At 39.8% G+C, this 19030-nt stretch overlaps 3 protein-coding genes across 6 annotated transcripts in view; all 3 read left to right on the top strand.

Moving 5' to 3' along the window:
* The window catches only part of INTU (inturned planar cell polarity protein), a 57670-nt gene extending 54217 nt beyond the window's left edge, over positions 1 to 3453 (top strand). For all 3 annotated transcript variants that reach the window (XM_069795143.1, XM_069795073.1, XM_069794994.1), the window contains exons 15-16: positions 354 to 508; positions 2495 to 3453. In XM_069795143.1, the coding sequence (XP_069651244.1) occupies positions 354 to 508; positions 2495 to 2606 (267 nt within the window). In that variant the 3' untranslated portion in view covers positions 2607 to 3453. The remainder of the gene's footprint in view (positions 1 to 353; positions 509 to 2494) is intronic.
* Positions 3454 to 4683: 1230 nt separating this feature from the next.
* On the top strand, positions 4684 to 15417 carry SLC25A31 (solute carrier family 25 member 31). Its single transcript, XM_069778665.1, is given in 9 exon segments — positions 4684 to 4743; positions 5927 to 6113; positions 7283 to 7380; positions 7382 to 7411; positions 9912 to 9989; positions 9991 to 10030; positions 11328 to 11482; positions 11739 to 11873; positions 14815 to 15417. Coding segments are annotated over 9 exon segments (1014 nt in total). The 3' UTR covers positions 15046 to 15417.
* A 2279-nt stretch (positions 15418 to 17696) lies between these two features.
* Positions 17697 to 19030, top strand: part of HSPA4L (heat shock protein family A (Hsp70) member 4 like) — a 28498-nt gene continuing 27164 nt past the window's right edge. The window contains exon 1 of one of the 2 annotated variants that reach the window (XM_069794769.1): positions 17697 to 18046. In XM_069794769.1, coding sequence (XP_069650870.1) covers positions 17940 to 18046 — 107 coding nt within the window. In that variant the 5' untranslated portion in view covers positions 17697 to 17939. The remainder of the gene's footprint in view (positions 18047 to 19030) is intronic. The other variant, XM_069794856.1, reaches the window with a different exon arrangement.

Below are 19030 nucleotides of genomic sequence, written 5' to 3'. Positions count from 1 at the left end.
AGAGAAAGAAAGATGAGAGGTTTAGCTTGTTGTAACACACTTTTTAAAAGAAGCTGTACTATTTCAGATGTCTTATTAGAGAAATAGTGTTCAGCTAGAAGGAAAAAAAAAAAAATCAAAAAAGGGAGCATGTGTCTACCTCCAAGCTGTATAACAATGGGAAGGCCTGTTGATGCCAAAGTAACAAAACTGTGGAGAAAAGAATCATGTAAGCAAGTTAGATCTTCCAAGTCTCGCTTTTTGAAAGCAATATCATTCATAAGATATTCCTGAAGAAATTGCATAGTTATATTTGCTAGTGTTTATGTAAGAATATTTCATTCTATACTAACATTTCACCAATTGTTTTACAGAAAAAGAAAAAAGCAGCCAGTGGGATTTCAGAATTTAGTAAGGCAGCTGAGGACCTAGATCTGGTAAAAGAACATGGAGTTTTGTTTGAGTGCTCTCCTGATAACTGGACTGATCAGAAGAAACCACCACCAACAATGAATTACTGGGTTGTGGGGTGAGTTTAAACACATATGTATTTCTCCCAAAGTCTTCCATTTTGAATATATCACTGTGTTCTTTAAGAATAAATTTAACTGTAGCACGTGACAGAAATACTTGAGCTGACTGACTGAGGTAGCTTTGATTTGGGATCTGGGAAGTTGCACTGGTGTGATGTTCCACCTGCTGTAAAATACAGGTGTGTTAACTCAGGTGAGCACCGTGCCAGCATGTTAACACCACAGAGCTGGCATCCTTTGCAGTGCTGCACTGTGCTACGCAGACATGCTAATGTGCTGTAATCATACTCTTTAATACCCTGCACTTCCTTTGTGCTCCTTGCACTCCTTCTGACCTCTCCATTCCCTGCTTTGCAAGTCCATCCTACCTGTCTTGTCTCCATGCATAATGCTGATTCAGTGATACAAAGAGGTAACGTGAACAATTGTACTTGTTGGTTGATGGGGTTTTTTTTCATTGGGAAGATCAAATCAACCTACCAGTCTGTTTGAGATATTTTGGAGAGGGAGTTTTCTTCCCTCAATTTGCTTTCAAAGTTCTGCCATTATCATTGTAAATGAATTGTGGTTTGTGTTGTTATTTAAACTTAATTTTAAATAATTTTCTTAATGATGCATATAGTTATTACTACATAGCTAAGCCTTATTTACATGGCAGAACAGCATACTGCCCTAGGCAATAAATATTAAAAATAATGGATTTTCTGAAGTAATTAAAATCAGGTGCAATGAAAAAGTAGTATGTATCACTTCTTCACAATTCAGAACGTATCAGATGTTGTAATTGTTTAAGTCCAGGTCAGTAAGCCCTATTCAGTGGCCACTTCTCATACGTTATTCTTTCCTCCATCTGCTGTATTTTGTGCTGTCTAGATTTTAGCTGCAGTAGGCAGACAGTCTTATTAAGGGTGGTCATTCTCAACAGGATGTTTCTTTCTTCTCTACATTCATCTTCTGTATTTGGTATTCCAGTTAGATAAATAGAAACTAAAATGCAAATGCCCAGTTAAATAGAAGCTATATGAAAAACAAATTCAGTATAGTCATGGAGTGAAAGGAAGATAAACGATTATGCTTGATTAATTTATTAAGTTAGAATTTTCGACTAGTTCAACTATTGCACAAATAGGAAAGAAAATGGCAAAATACATTTCTGAATATGGCATAAGAACTTTTTTCCGATAGAATGAGAGGAAACATCATCCACAGGTAACTATATTGGCCAGGAATAATAATGTAGAAATCCTCTAACAGAGCTTTTGTTCAACCTGTTTGCCTTCAAGTTAGATGTTTAAAAAGAAAAACAATTGTTTCCCACCATGAATGTACATAACTGCAGTTTGTGTGCTATGCTTGGGTCTGGAAAAATTAAGATCTTTAAACATTTAAAAGTGTTTGCACTGATGTTGCTGTCTTTTAAAAAATAATTTTTCATTCTGCATTATCAAACAACATGTTAAATCAAGGGTAGTCCATTAGTATTTGCAGAGCTATATGCTATGCTATAATGCTACACACAGTTATGCACAAGTATTAACAGCTTTCCTATTTTAGCTCTTTCCCTGAAAGAGCTTATTAGATTAACATGTGGGAATGTACCTACCTAGATGTATTAAGTGTAAAAAATCAGTGAATATGTGAATATTGGGGCTTGCTCCCAGGTACCTTGATTGCAGCTTGTCGCCTGGAAACTTGGATGACTGCAAACACACCAGTACCATACAAATAGACCCTGAAAACCTGAAGATTTTTTTTCCATAATAGTGTTGAGAAAACTGAGCAGAGAATAACTTGATTTAAAAATCTAATGTATTGAAGATAGTAAGATAATGCAGGAGAGCCACAGACATTTGCTAGCTGTCTTAAACAGCAGTTGTTCTTAACATCTTACTGAAACCTCAGAGTACAACCAGAATATATCAAACAAAGAAAAAGCTAACACCTATGATGATTTTTTTTTTCCTTCCTTTCCCTTTTTCCAGGAGACTCATTCTACATCCAAAACCTCAGGAGTGTTACGTCTGTTTTCATGACTCAGTCACAGAAGCTGCTGTTGAACTGGCCTTTAAACTGTCCTTCGGATTAGCTACATAGATGAGTCTCCTGAACATTCAGCCATCCTGTAGGGTGTTGTCATCTTTTTAAAGTACTTCAATATAAAGAGAAATGAACTCAATTGTGGTGCCCACCCATGGTGTATCTTTCAAATGCTTTTAAAAAAAAAAAACAAAAACAAAAAAAACAAAAACAAAAAAAACCCAAAAAAAACAAAAAACAAAAAAACTACCTTCTGGTAATGACACAGGTAAAACTTCAGTGATGATTCTAATGATTTCATCAATCGAATACTTAAAAAGATTTCAGAGAACCAAAATTCTTATTTTTATGTACTGTTGAATTATTTATCCCAATCATAACTTTTATTACATGAAAACATCACATAATTTGTACATTCACTGCTGTTCAGTGTGTATAATATGCAATGTAAAATGATAAGCTGATATCCTCAAAGTACTCTCTGAATATCTGGCAACTGGTGATGGAGTTAAAAAAAAAAAAAAGTTTTCCAATTAATTAAAATTTTGCACCTCTAAGGGCATGAAAAATACTGAATGTTTTCAGTAGTACTGTGTTAATCAAAAAAAAAAAAAAAAGAAATCTTTTAGCCAATTCATGGCACTTAGCCACACAAAACTAATGGCTTATCATTTTTGCCAGTGTGGTCTCCTGCACACTTGAGCATTTAGTTGATGTTTTACTTGACTTCATGAGGTTCAACTATAAATAATACTTATATTTGTTAAAACACAATTTTGAAAGCACAAAAGAAGATGGAGGGCAGTGGGGTGATGGTTTTAAGACCTATGCCTGGACTCAGCCAATTTTATATTATATTCATAATTTCATAATAAAAAAATTATATTTGGCGAAGACCAGTAAAGTGTTACTCTGTGTTTTTTAACTTAAGATATTTTCTCTTTTGTTTATTTAAACAATATTTATTTGGCTAGGTCTTCTGCAATTTACAGCTGGCTATTACAAAAAATGTTATGTTACCTCCATATAAGGCAAGAGCAGGCAGTATGTTTGCAAAATCAGAATTCTTCTGCAAAAATCAGCTTTCCTACAAATTGTTACAATTTTTGTAATCTACAGACCAGCTGCTTCTAAAGCTTTTTTTTACTGAAGTTTAGTTAAAAATGTAAGATCTTGGGGGCGGTCTTTGTACCCTCAGCCAGCTTATTTAGATCTGGTCATCCACATAGCATTTCCTCATGTTCCATATCAACAGTGCATTTTTTTTTCCCCTTTCTGCTGTTTCTACTTGCTTTTAATGAGTGCTTTTCATAAAATGCATTACTAAAGTTGCATTTTAAACAATGGGATCAAAAAGCTTAAGTATTCAGGAAAGTAAATTCAGTTCCGTAGGCTCTCATGAATCAAATCTTTAGATCTTGTTTTCACTGGTAAATTGCATGGTTTAGAGTACTTCTAAAATAGTCAGTCAAATGCTTTTAACTGCCCACTCTCACAGAGGGATTCACAGCTTGTCTTGAATCACTCAACAGTTGTTTTAATTCCCAGCAGTAGAAGTCTTAGGCCTGAAGTGTAAGCATATGATTGCAGGTTTGTTAATCAGCTGTCTCTAGAATTTATGGTTCCTAGAAGATGAGACAGAGTATTTCAGTTTGAGATTAAAACTGATTTAGATTTGTTCCCCATCTGTAAATCAAGTGATGTGAGATTTACTCTGTTTGAGATATAAAAAGTTGTAATAGTATGGATAACATCTGAACAGCACCTTTTAAAAGTCTAAAATATGTGGGCTTTGAATATTAGATTTCATTGTAGATGGAAGAAGTAACATAGCAAAGCAATGAGTCTTTGATGCAGTGCTTTTAGCAGGTTTAACAGCTTTTACAGAACCTGTATGTATGTTTCTGCACATAAGTGTCTATCTGTATGGAAAAGGGTAATTTTGCTGATGTTTGTCTCTTGTTTCGGTCTTCTAAAGGTTGGGTTTGAATGCTAAAAAAGACAGTTGAATGCTTTAAAAAAGAGGACAGCTAACTTTTATCTAGATCCTTGTGTTTAGTCAGACCTAGGTTACTCTGCTGCCAGCATAGTGTGTTAAACTGTTGACTCAGCTGGGACAAACACAATTGAATCAATGCAGAAGAAACAGTGTGAATATGCAGATGTGCATGGAGAAAAGAAGAACCGAAGGAAGGTGGGACTCCTGTGGTATCAATCAGGTATTTAGATTGGCTTGCTCCTTCACAAGAAACTGTACCTGAAACAGAATTATGGGCATCTGAGTATGGTGCAACTTTTATACTCAAACCAGTATAGTTCAGCAACAAAACATGGCAAAATATGCATTAATCATGTTGATACTACAGTTAAGGAGATTTTTATTGGTTACTTTGTTAGTCAACTGAGAAGAGACTGTATCTTGCAGATTTGTAAAGAGTATGTTTAAAAAGAACCCCAAAGGATGATACGATTTCATTTCCTACAGAACACAGATTTTTATCAGGTATCTTTGATACAAATCTTGTAGCTTTGTAACTTTGAGGAAGATTATGGCTGTGAAACAGTGTATAGAATTAATGTCAAGAGGAATAGATAAGGGGAAGCTACTAAAGGAGTTAAAATGGTGGTAGTAGTAAGGCTTAAGAGAAATAATTTTTTTTGCCTTTAAATTATTGCTTAAAAAACTATTAGCAAAGCAATGTGGTATACAACAAATCAATGGAGTACCAGGGTTAAAATTACTCATGTCAAGAGAATGCAAGAAACAAAAGTTATCATTTTAAAACATCAACAAAACCCATGGTGTTTCATGCCTTCATTAGTCATAAAGTCAGGAGATGCAGGGGAGGTAAAGCAATTAAAAAAAAGCTATCAGCAATCTAGAAGGAATTGGTACATCTGACCTGCAATGGAATGGGTATAATTAACATGTCTGAAGTTCATTTACTTGTCATATATCATGTTTATTAACTCATAATTCAATATGATCAACAACTACCCTTTGCTACCTGGTTTTCCAGTCTCTAGTTGCTGATCTGGGGAGAGGGGCCAGTTCCCACAGCTGACAGAAGCTTCTGGAAAGTTCCTGAGGTATCTGGAAAGCTTGCTGCCTGCAGCTCAGGGAGGGTGGCACTGCCTGGAAGGGACGGATCCGTGTAGTAGGAGCAAATGGCGCGGTTTCTGGGCCCGGAACGGTGGGGGGACAGAGGCGACTCAGCTCCTGGGTACCCCGAGACCATCAACTTTTAACTTTTGAGGAAAAAGAAGCCAGTTAGGTGCCCGCCAGCCGCGTGCTTTTCAGGAAGAAGAGGAACCGGTGGGGGGCGGCCGGGGCGGTGCCATGCGCCATGGCGGCCCCGCAGGGCGAGGACCCCTAGGACTCCCTCTCCTTCGGGAGGGACCTGCTGGCCAGCGGCGTGGTGGCCGCTGTCTCCAAGATGGCGGTGGCGCCTGTGGAGCAGGTGGAGCTGCTGCTGCAGGTGCAGGCCTTGTCCAAGCAGATCTCGGCAGACCAGCGGTACAAGGGCACGGTGGACTGCTTCGTGCGCATCCCCGGGGAGCAAGGTAGGGACGCGCGGCCACCGCCGCCTCTTCCCCTGGGCCGCTCCCCAGTCCCTGCATCTTGCCTTCTTTCTCCCAAACCTTGTAAAAAAATCTTTTAAAAATGCCTTTGAAACAATGGCGATGGAGCATCCATCGTGGGCTGTGGGCACTCAAAGGAGTACAGATACCGGTGGAGGAGGTGGTGAGGAGGGGGTTACTGCTGGGTACGTCCCCACAGGATTTTTTTGGTTTATTTGGTAGTGGCAAAGTCATGCTCACTGGTATTTGTGAACAGCGTAAAATACCCTTAAACTTTTCCTTCTGATACTTTTAAAAAGCAGTGTTTATTTGGCATCCTCAATGTGTAGGAAAGCATGATCAAAATAAGAAATGAAACCCCAGTTTTGAGTTTTCTTTGTCCTTAAGGAGTCTTTGCCTTCATTCCTGGTAACACAAAAAAATTAGTAAGTTTGAATGAAGAGCATGGCTACACATTACAGAGATCACTTTGTTGTCACTGCTTAGTAAAGTCCATAACATGGCCAGACAGCCCAATGTCTGTGAACATCCTCACATACTTTTTTTTTTTTCTCACAATCCACGTAAGATTTGCTCCTGCACTACCTCCTCAGTTCCATTTAGCTTCTTATGCATTTATCTTAGTGTCCAAATGGACCCTTTCTTTAATTTAGAAGAATAATATAATTACAGAAGTGCTACCAGGTTTCTGATGCCTGTATAAACCGTTTGTCATTGCTATAATATGGAGTGCGAGCACCCCCTATGGAAGCGAAAATGCATAGGCAGGCTACTTCAGGAAAACCATTTCTATACAGTTCTGTGAAATACTCTTCTATTCTGCAGTTTCCAGACTGCAGTTTACATAGGTATGCCTAGTCTTAGAAATGTATAAAGTAAGGAAGCTGGCAATCTTACCTATTTCTCAGCGTTATTTCATGTACAGTTTTACATTTGCTTGTGCTAACACCAAATGCATACATCTGTTCGTAAGTGTCAGAATAAATCCAGATTTCCAGTACCAAAAGTCTGAAAAATGAAGGACTTGAAAAAGAACATTTGTGGCCTTTGTTACAGCTCATACTAAAGTAGAAACAAAAGAAGGAATAATATACTTGTTGAGGCATAAACTTTGGAAATGTTATTTTAAAGATCCGTTTCTTTTTCTGTAGGATTTTTCAGCTTTTGGCATGGCAATTTGGCAAATGTTATACAGTATTTCCCAACACAGGCTCTAAACTTTGCTTTTCAGGACAAATACAAACAGATTTTTTACGTCCAAAGTGGATGAAGAAAAACAGGTAAATAATCTCTTGCATGTTAGTTCTGTTTAATAAGCAAACTAGATCTGGTCAAGAGCTGTGCAGTTCTTTCTCTCAGCATGGTTGGTAATTAGTGGTGGTATATTGATAAGGTTTTGTAATGAGCTTATTTTATAACAGGAGGAAGAGCGAGCACGGCTTAGTGTGTAGCTTATTGTTGAAGGTAATGGAATCTGGGGTTTGATCTTTAATGATTAATGACTGTGAGGTGCATGTAAATAACTGCTTGTAACTGCAGTCAAAATTTTTTTGTTCAGGACGTAATGATTTTGGAGTTAATTGATGCAAGTATTAGGATGGATATTAAAAATCTTACAGACTCGGACATCTACATTTCTGGGCTTTGTCTAAAACCGCAAATTACATTCTCACGGTTCAGATTGCATTAACATGTTCTCTAGTCTCAAAACCCTTTATGTTTGTAATTTCACTTATGTGACATTTCAGCTGCTTTTATTCTAATATATGAAGTTCTTAGGTAGTATCCCTCAAGCAGGAGTCTCTCATTTTAATTTTTTTCACATTATTTTCTTGATATTTATTAGCATGTAAGTGTCAGAAAAAACTTACAGATAGTAAAGCACATATTACTGCTGTGGATAAGTAATGCTTCACACTGGAAACTGATTTCTTTCTACATGTAAGGCTAGAAACATATCAATAGTTAATGCATTTTAAGAACTTAGTTTTGTACAATGCACCAGAAAAGTAGCAGTTTTAGGGTATAGCTCCAAAAGGCAATTAAACTTTTGGGCTATGCTGCCTTACCTTGCAATACTGTGTACTTGGGGAAGGTCCCTTAACTTGGATGGATTGAAAGACATAGGGGTCTACACCCATGGAATTAATTACAAGAAATCTTGGTCTCGGAATGTGAAATGTTGATATTGGCATTTGACAAATTACATAAAATTCATTCATATCAGCAGAATGGAAAATAAGTTCTTCATATCTAATTTGTTTCATGTGAAAATAGCTGGAAAATCTGTTTTATTTGTGTCTGTCTTAGGTTATCTGTTTTAGGATTTCTTTGGTTAGGTTTTGATAATTTAAACAAAAATCCAGTGTTCTGTGCTTTCTCTTGCTGACAGTTTTTTACTGCAGTGCCAGAAACTTTTCTTGCCACAGGCTTTTCTGGTGGTGCTGACCAGGAGGAATGCTGTCAGTCATTAAAGTTTGATTAATCTCCTGGTATTGCATGCAAATTCTTAAGCAGTCCTTTTTCAATTACAGTCACTTTGTATGTAAAGAGTTTAAGGTTGCTGTTTTCTTTCCTTTCTTACAGTGGAAAAAGTAAAACATGCATGATGTAAATAACCGTGTTTATAGTTCTTGAAATCTCCTTTCCATCTCCTAGAAGTGTTTCCAGATGGCTTACATGTGTATGAGCTTGTGCCTCAAATTTTAGAAACATTCCATGAATAGCAATCAAGATTAATTTCTTTAGAAGTATAGTGTTTAGCAGAGTAGCATGTCCAATGTTGGAGCTCAGCGTGTTTGGATGCTTTTTTACATGTTTTGTGCAGGATAGAAAATGGGAAAGACAATATGGTTCCATGCATTAGTTTTTACTTAGCTGGGTTATCTTTAAAAAAATAATAATGACTAAAACCTTTAGATTGTGGGAACTAAACTGCAAAGGAACTTCTGTTAAAGAAGACAGGCTGTATCTGTGTGCCAGACACTTGCTATTGAAGGTAATACTGTCACAGTCAAGCATCTTCAGATTGCAGCTGCCTCCTCTCAGGCTTGCTACTACAAGTAGCAACAGTTTATGCAGCAAGATGAGCTAAGGCAGGTTGCAAAGTCTTCTGTACAACTAATAGAATATTAGGGCAGTTAAGCTATGCTGGACTCCATACTACTATAGCTCTACTGTTGCTGTTACTGAAGCAGCAAATAAGTCGTCATTTTGGGTACATCTACATGGTCTGCATTTACTACACAAGATGTACCTGTGACGCTGTTTAAGTCAACAGAGCTATGTCAGATATCGCCACCTAAAAATGTTATGCAAAATGTTTCTTCTACTGTGATTAGCTTTTTCTTGTTTGGTAAATAGTATGGGCTACAGTGAAAGTAAGTACTTTGATTTTCATGTTTCCCCATTCCCCCATCATGGAGAGTTGATGCATAATTGTTGTGTATCAAGTTGATACACAGGCCAGTTGTTACGAAGGACTGGTATAGATGAGAAAGATGTTATCTGCTATCTGGGTCACAGGAACACCATATAATTCAGAAGTTGAAAAAGAAAATAGCTTATAAATATTTTTTTAATAAATGTAAGAATAGCCAGGGAATCTTTACAAGTTGAAATTTTGAAATACCCCAATACAGGTCTTACTCTGAGACTGCCATGTTTCTTTATTATTTTGTAAATAATGCATGTTTTAGATAGCTCTTACTCTGCATGCTTTAAGGTTTTGTTTAGTATCTACAACAAAGGTCAGTGTATACAGCAATTTTTGTGTTTCAGTTCTGGAAATGGTTTTTGGCAAAGCTGGCTTCTGGTGGAGCAGCAGGAGCAACATCCATGTGTGTGGTATACCCGTTAAGACTTCACATGAACTAATTTAGCTGCTGGTATTGGGAAAGGTAGTGAAATCTTTTAAATGGCAGTTTCAGTTCTGTCTGATGTGCCTCAGGTTGTTTATATTTACTTCATTTTAGAGGTAGACCAATATTCAACAGTATTAGAATTCTTTCTATTACTTAAAAATTTACCATTGCACAATTACAAACTTAAAAGTATTAAGAAATGTAAGATCTTTATTGAAAAGGAGAGGATGAAGGTGAGTGAAAGAGGATTCTTTGGAAATAGTGCTATAGCATATCTCTCAAAGTTTTGCGTTATTTTTAGATTCTGTATGGAAAAGTTTAACTGAATTTTGCCAACTCTTGATGCCACAAACTAGGGGAGTTTAATTTTTGCTGACCTGTGGTTTTATGGGGTGTCATTTAAAGACCTTATTACCATCATTGCTCTATATCAAGAGTATCAACTGAAGATTTTCAACAAAGCTTTTGGGTAGTATATGTATCTAGATGTATGTTTCATTCATTCAGATAGATAAAATTGATTTCCTGAAAACAGTATGTGGAAGGCTTTGTAGCAGAAAGAAAGAAATCTCTGCTTTCTGTATTGTTGTTGGCTTTCCTGATTTGCCTATAACAGGACAAGTTAACTCTAGTTGGTGTCTGTGCTGTGCAGGGTTGTCCTAGGAATTGGCTGCTTGACTCTACCTATTGCTTTCTGTGCCCAGTACTTGGGCCAAATTTATATTTTCATGATACCTTCGGTATAAGAAGGTGTACAGTTTGAAGTTCTTTCAAAGATCGGTTTATTGCTTGCTGTGTTTTTACCTGTAGAGAATCCTAAGAGCTTAGGTGTAGTTACCTGTGGAATGCAGAAACAGATGAAGAATCTACAGATATAAAAAATTGATTTCTTTAACTTTCTCACAGTTTGTGGCTAGTGTTCCACTATAGGGAAAAGCTGAAACGAGTAACACTTCTAATAAATTTGAGTATGAATGTGGGGGGAGGAAGTGAAAGCATGGTATTATGTAGAAAAAATTCTTTTCAGAGAGAGGGTAAGAGAATTCATACATAAGCACTCTGCTGAACGAGGACAATATTGGAATGGTAGTTATTTGACCGGAAAGTGTTTCAGCAACTGGATACCACTATCTATTTGAATAAACTGTTTTCATCCATCCATGTGTCTCGATTTCTTCTTTATGCTTCGTTCATAAGTGGAGGAAACAATGATCTACTATGTTTTTCATGTAATTTTGATAAAGTTAAGTGTTTCAGTCATGCAGAGTAGTTTGTACTAAAGAGAAGGGTTTCTGTAAAGCATAACCATGTGCATAAATTTCTTTTATATTAGGTGCTGCTGAGCGACTGTTCCAGGGACTTGGTGACTGTATTATTAAAATTGCAAAGGCAGATAGACTTACTGGCCTGTACCAGGGTTTTGGCATTTCCATAAAGGGAATCATTGTATACCAAGCCTCCCGTTTTGGGTGTTATGACACCATTAAGGTAGCTTTTACAAACAAACATGCATGTGTTTTAAATCTTTATCATATTTTAAATATTTATTATGAACTAATGAGGGTGCTAGTTACAGCTTTTGTCTTTACAGTTACTCTGCTCAATAGAGTATATTACTGAAGAGCCAAGTCATTTCACAGTAGGATTAACAACAGAAATGATCAAAACTATACTTGATATCTGCTGGATTTGACACATATATTACGGAATTTGTACAGGTTTCCATTTTTGTTTTATTTTGCAGGGATTATTGCCAAATCCAAAGCAAACTCCATTCATTGTTTCCTTTTTTGTTGCTCAAGTTGTGATTACTTGCTCAGGAATGCTGTCTTACCCTTTTGACGCTGTCAGGAGACACAGGATGATGCATGCAGGTACCGTCTAACTTGCAATTCTTTTGTGAAAATTACTTACTAGATTTTTGAAGTTTAATGTACTAATTGAAGCGCTGTATAGCCTTACAGCAGGCAAGACTCTATTCAGGGAAAAAAGTGGAAACATCTTCAGAAAGACAAGAAGAAAAATTCCATAATGGTATTGTGGGAGTCTGGTAAAACAGTTCACGGCTTTGTGAGAGCTTTTAGTAGAAAGACAGCATCTGTTTTCTTTTTCCTACTCAGAAGCCAGATATTTGGAGACAGGTTTGTGGGTACAATAATATCCTTTATTATCCCAGCTAATGCAATTAGAAAAATAACCTTTGTGGCACACAGCTGTTCTTCAGGTGTGAGGTAGAATCAGTAATCTTCAAAGCTCAGTACAAGCTGAAAATTACTTCTCAGCATGTGATGGATATGATAGTATATTATTAGCAATTAATGTTGGATCTTGTTGCTAGCTATTAGGTAATTTTACTAGGTGGTTCAGTAGCATTTGAAGTACATTTAATGTGATAAATTCTTGCTGTGAAGATCATCCTCAAACACAAAATCAAAACCCACAAAAACACTCTTGAAAAATCAGGACCTTGTTCCCTGCATCCCTGAGGAGGTTTTGCCATCTGATAATAGAAAGGAGTTGTTAGTTCCAAAGAAGTATCTCTACATTTTGTTTCAAGAGTATCTTCTTGTCTCCCAGGATTCCAGAAAGTCAAAAGAAAATCCGAATAAATGCTGGCACAAAACTTGCTTAGGTGCTTTCAAAGAATCTCAGGGGATACTTAGATTCTTACGTAATGCCTGCATACCTCTGGTAATCTGTCCTAAATATCAGAAACCTTGAAGCTTACAGTGGGCAAACACCATTAGCACTACTGACTTCTTTTCAGACTAAATATGATTTCACTGTCTTCAGATTCTGCTTTATCTGCTTAATCAGCAGTAAGCCTACAGTTAATGCTGTCTTTATTCGTAAGTGCTGTGCCTCTTGAGGCCTTATCAAAGAATCACCTGTATTTCTGGTAATTAACTTACCATGAGGATAGAGAATAGCATCAAGATTATTAAAAACATACATTATAATCATATGAAATAAGATAATGGGTCTACTAGCACAAAAGATGAGAATGAGAGTAGGTATATATGTTGTGGATGTATAAATATATTTAATGCGGTGTCCTTGTTTCATTCATGTAGTTCTAAAGCTTCAGGTACAAATAAAGCTGATTAGTACGATTTTTATCAATTTCTTACCATGACGCTTATTCTGATCCAAGAGGAAGCCCTGAATTTAATATAGCCACTTTTATTTCTTCAGTTAAAAGTATATTTGCCGGATGGGATAATGGTCTGAAATAATGAGCACAGTACAGTTACTGCTTTCAGTAAAGTTGACTTCTGTCAGCTAAGCAGTAATAACCATTACCAAATATCCTTTCATTTGCATATATTCATGTTGATGCAAACCAAAATATTTTAAATGCTTTCTAGCTACGTTACTATGCTTTTTTAATATTGATTTATGTGAATATTTATCATAGATGTATTTCCTGCATTTATTATGTTCAGGAAAAATCTATAGTGATCTCATACCCTGATTCCTAACAGAAGATGTAACAAAATATAACACTGTCTTCATCAGAAAATTCAAAGGTCACTTTATTAGCTGCAGAGTATATCACAAAGGCCTGAAGTAGGCAAGATTATCTTTCTGCCATTATAGACTCTAGAACCTTAACCTTGATATTGCAGGTGGACTGAAGTTGTAGATATTTTAAGGGAAATCTTCCCCATTAAGTAAAAAAACTAGTGTCGTCTTTCCAGTAGAATTTCACCTAAAGATACGGATTTTGGATTAATCTCTCAAAAGAAAAGTGTACTTGTTTTTTGCTAGTGAAGACAAAAACAAGTGCCAGTTCCTAATCCAGTCCTCAAATCCTGAAGAGACTGCAGTTCCCAAACAGGAACTGTCTGACAGTTCACCAAGCACATACACAAAAAAACACTTTGTCAGATCTGTGGTGTTACTCAGAGTATCTGAGAGATTTGCTGTCGTCATTATGCTGAGTTCCACAGTGGGCAAGAGCATTTCCCAGGTGCTCTGCTGTGCAGGAACAGCTACGACAGTGTTCCTCTGGGCTGTCTCGACTCTGCTGTTGAAATTTTCAAACATTAAAGGAGTTGGTGTGATTTTCAGTCATACTACACTTGGAAAAAGCTGAAGGGAGGGTTCAGTACTTTAAGCTCTGACTTGTCCAGAAATGGTCATATGCGTGTGTACATGGACATTTGCTGCTTGTCAGCCTTTATTTCCTTCACCTGTAAGCACTTGAAGCAAGTTTTAGTGAACATGGTGCTGAGGTCTCTAACAAATCCTTCTTTTTGCTTTGTTTTTGTTTGTTGAGCAAATTTATGCTCAGAAACAAGGTGGGCTAGATGAAAACTGGACAGCGCTCTTCCTTAGCCTTCCTATGTTTTTCCATTGTTGTGCCTGTCAAGACCTTAACATTTTTTAGAGGACTCTACTGATTACTAACGAACTGAAATCTACTTGGTATAAAAATATTTCGGTGGTGCTAAAGAAGGAAGAAAATGAGCTGTGGAAGTTTTAATAGCATTGAAACAATTCAGAGCACCCTTAGGACTGGAGTGACCTCATTTAATTCCTAAGCCTTCTACTTGCCCAGTAAAGCTTAAAAGAAGCGTCAGAAGAAGGATCACAACCTTTCTAAATTTAGCTATTGGAACCAGCTAACAGAGCATTACATCACATAAACATTAGTTAAAAAAATCACTCCTTTGCAGAAAGTGAAACATTAAGAACAAGTTCCTTAGTGTTCTTTACTAAAGAAAGACAAATTTTCCTGGGCATCTAAGTTTCTTTCTCAGCGCAGTGCAGTAATGATTTGTCCTTATTATATTATTTGTGTGCAGAGCAGGGAGACTGAACGTCAGTCTAAAGGAACCATTGACTGCTTTATGAAAGTATACAATCGAGAGGGGCTTAGTGCTTTCTTCTGCGAAGCATTCTCCAACATCCTTTGTGGAACAGGAGGTGCCTTAGAGCTAGTTCTTTATGACAAAATTAAGGACTTTTTAATCTTGATGTTTCAGAGAGTTCAGGATCTGATTAAAATAGTGAGTGGACATCTATCGTTTGTACAGTGTTCATGACAATTCTCATTGTTTGCATAGCATATTTTTAGTTTAAATGTTATACAAACAATACTTTTAAGAAATTATTTGTTGGATGTTTTTGTGACTAAGCATGTACTAAATTAAATAATTTGTTATGAGGGAACTAAAGAGCACTGTCTTAGTTTCATTCAAGAAACAAATCCAAGAAAATACTTGCCTCTTGTTTAAAATTCTAAATGTTTCAATTTTATTCATACTGAATGTTACACATCTTGAATTTTAAATTACGGCAGGTACACGAGTATGTTTGCGTAACAGCAGTTTCCCTAGCCTGTCAGCAGAGCCCATTGTAAGTATGTGTACACACATCAGCAGTGCACTACTGCTTCTCTGTGAACCACAGTAAAAAGAAAACCTGTTTCTAGCCTGTTGATGTGTTTTCATGGTATTTTAAAGCACAAGTCAAGACAGCAAAGGAGTTTACTTTAAAAAAAAATTAATAGGCATTAAGAAATACAGCATGTCACTTTTCTCTCTGTCCCATCCCTCAAACAACACTGAGAAGACTGTAGTCTGGCTGGCAGCATTTCAGGACAAAACATAGCCCAAAAATATGGAGACCCAAGCACCTAGAGACTTAGAACACTCAATATGTTATTTCTTGAGGAAATTTAAAATGGCTGAGGTATTGAGAGGTATCCTCTCAGTATTGAGGATAAATCTTACACTGTGCAGACATGAGGAGATTCTTATTTTTATTTCTGAGGTAATAATTTTCAATAGGGAAAGGAAAAAGCAGCCAAACCTTGTGCAACATTGATAACTTAGGGACCAAAGAAAGCATCTAGGAGGCCTTTATTTCAATTGTTTGGTTTCAAAGAAATTAAGGCTAGCAGTGTTCCTAATGTTTCTACACAACCGTTAAGTTTCACACAAAACCCTTAGCTCCTTGAGTGAGTACAAATATTTATTTGGCTTCTAAAAAGTCAGATGTGATCCACAGGCCAAGAATTGGAAAGACTTGGACAATACCAGTTCCCAGATTGCTACGGTGACAGTAGACGATTGGGGGGATATGCTCAGGCAAGTTTGTGGCTAATCTGATCTGACTGAATTTTGTTCACACTCGCAGACCGGGCAATCAGTATGACGCCGAAGCACATGAACAAGACTTATGAAATGCTTTAAGAGTTTGGCTTATGCTGCTTACGATCTCATCTCCCAACTCCTAACAGTCTTAACTCATGACAAAGCAAATAAAAAGTCCATTGGCACTTTCTTGTCACTATCATGAATGTTTACACATGTCTGCGTTCCTGACTGCAGCTTGAAACCAGCTGGTTCGGTTGCCAGAAACAACACTGCAGTGGCAGCACGAAGCTGCGTACAGGCTGATTTATCCTGCTGAGATGCGAGACATGCCAGCACTTCTGCAGTGATGGCTTGTCCCCCTGCTGCAAGGTTGCACAATTTCTTCTGGGCCTGGCTTAGTAATGTTGCATAGCTACATTTGCATATAATCTCTTGGCCCAAGGTTTCTTTTCAGTCAGGAGTTAGCCTCAGGTGGTGCTGCAGAAGCGGGATGCTGCAATACCTTGAATCACTGAGAACTGGTTTTGTAACAGGGAGAGAAGCAGCACAGCAGAAACCTGAGCTGGGATTTGTCTCCCTGGCTACTGCAGGTGGGACTGGACCCGCTTTGCCTTTCTGATCCTAATACCAGCACGGAAAATGAGGTGGTTAATTGCTGGTACGGATAAATACTAGCTGTGTTGCAACTAACTCTATAAACAGCGGCTTCTCTTGCTTGTGGGGGTTTTAGAGGGAAACGGCATCTGTTGTCTTCACTAGAAAATTCTAGTTGTGAAGTAGACCATTGAAACAATAACACATGGGGAAGATAATCAAAACTTGACAGGGATGTGAATCTAGTTTAGTGGTTTAGCACTTATTTTTAGTCTCTCCAGTGGAACAAGACTGAGCAGCGCCGTGCCATGAGCTGTGTCAGAAAGATGTCATATTGCTGCGTGAAACCGAGATGTCATTTTTAGAAGCAAATAAATACTTAATGGTGCTTTTCCAGCCAGTTGGTATGTTTTTGTGGAGTTCCAGTCCTCCATACTTAAAATGACACCCCCCCAAAAAAAAAAAAAAAAAAAGAAATGGAGTAACTGCAGTAGGGATACTCAGGTTGCCAGATGTCTTCTTTCTAGGAAAGAAAACCGACAGAAAGTGAGGGCACTTCTGGGCATACGTATGCGCAAACTGGGGAGCGGCTCTTCCGTGCTGGAGAAAGGTGGGACCCAAGGGGCGGCAATCCCCACCTCTCTGGGACAGAACGCCCGGTTTTCCCTCACTTTCGGGGCTGATACAGGCCTAGCCCCCCCCGCAGCCTCGGGACTGAGGGGGTTCTCGACGCCGCCCGGCTCCACAGGGCCGGCAGCTCCGGGACCCGCGGGGGAAGGAAGGGCTGTTATCGCCCCGTTAAATTATATATCGTGCCGCAACCAGCTTTCACATCAAAATGGCGGGCGGGAGGTGGCCGGACCTCCCGCCCGCCGTTTCTGCCCGCCGGCTCCTTTAAGGGGGTCGGGGGCGTGGCCCGCCGCAGTTCTGACGTCGGGGCGCGGGGTGTCGCTCTAGATAACGCCTTCTCCCTCCCTTTCCAGATCTTTCTCGAACGCGAGCCGCCCGCAGCCGGCGGCGCCCGAGCCCTTCCGGAAAGTGCCGAAGTCGTAGCCGGCGCCTGGCGGCTTCCCCGCCGGCCGGCGCAGCGCGCCTGCGCAGAGGAGAGTAACCGCCGGTTGGTGGCCGGTGCTCCGCAGTGGGGGAGAGGCGGGCGAGGAGCCGGCTCCCAGCAACCCAGACGGTCGCCGCTGCCGCGGTAAGTCGCAGGCCGGCGGGGGAAGCGGGAAGCACCGGGCGCAGCCATGTCCGTCGTTGGCATCGACCTCGGCTTCCTCAACTGCTACATCGGCGTGGCGCGCAGCGGCGGCATCGAGACCATCGCCAACGAGTACAGCGACCGCTGCACTCCGTGAGTACCGCCGCTAACCTCCCCCCCGGTCTCCCCCGGCACTTTTCCTCCTCCTCGCCGTACCGGCGAGTCCGGCCGCCCTCTTCTCCTTCTGTCTTACCGCCCCCCCCCCCCCCCCGCCGGCGTGCCGGTTTCCCTGAGGCGGCTGAGCGCTGGGGGGGGGGGGAGTGGCGTGTGTCCCCGTAGGGCCTTGTTCTTTCCGCGGCCCGTGGGCGCTCCTGGCGCGGCTCTGACGGCCCGGCCCGGCGCCGGTTGCATCTCCGGTTCCCTCGGCGAGAGAGGAGCCGGGTTCCGCCGGCCGGCGCCCAGGCCTGGCGATGGTTCAGGAGCAGTGCGCGGCCGCTTTTGCCGGGCCAGTGCCCTTTTCTGGGTACCAAGGGAAATGTTTTAAGCGGGGGCGGACATGGCGTGTGTCGGGGCAGGAGGCTAGCCGAGAAACGCTCCCCCCCCCTCCCCCCCCGGGCTTTTGACTCTCCCGTGTCCTTGAAATACCGCGCAGTGCTGGATGTGCCACACGGTTCTTGAGGCACAATGGGGGTGGTTTGGGGTTTTTGGTTGGGGTTTTTTTTTTCCTGTCCTTCTAACACTTTCCTTTCGTGTGACAAAGATCGCGGTTAAGTGCATGTGTTTCCCCAACTCTAGAACGGTTGCCAGGGCTTGGAGCGTTTTCATTAACAATTTTATGATGGAGTGGTGGTGAGACAGGGGAGGAGGAGGTGGTTGATTCACCGGGGAAGCAGGGAAGTGGCGCGATGAGTTCCCTCTTCTCAGACCTGTTCTTACTTGTACCACGCTGCATCTGCTGGCCGTGGAATACCGAGGTCTTGCAAGAAGTAGGGGGGGGGGACGGGGACTGGTAGTGGGCAATGTCCGTGATGATGGGATACGCAAGAGTAGGTGGAGATCTTTCTCTTGTGTTTCTATGGGATACGTCTAGGATTTTTAGAGCTCCATCTGTGCGTAATTTTCAAGGAGGATTCAGGA

Source organism: Haliaeetus albicilla, chromosome 1 (genome assembly GCF_947461875.1).
Source record: "Haliaeetus albicilla chromosome 1, bHalAlb1.1, whole genome shotgun sequence".
In the NCBI taxonomy this organism is placed as follows: Eukaryota; Metazoa; Chordata; class Aves; order Accipitriformes; family Accipitridae; genus Haliaeetus; species Haliaeetus albicilla.
Note: the sequence above shows the minus strand (reverse complement) of the source record. Positions and strands in the feature narration are given on the sequence as shown.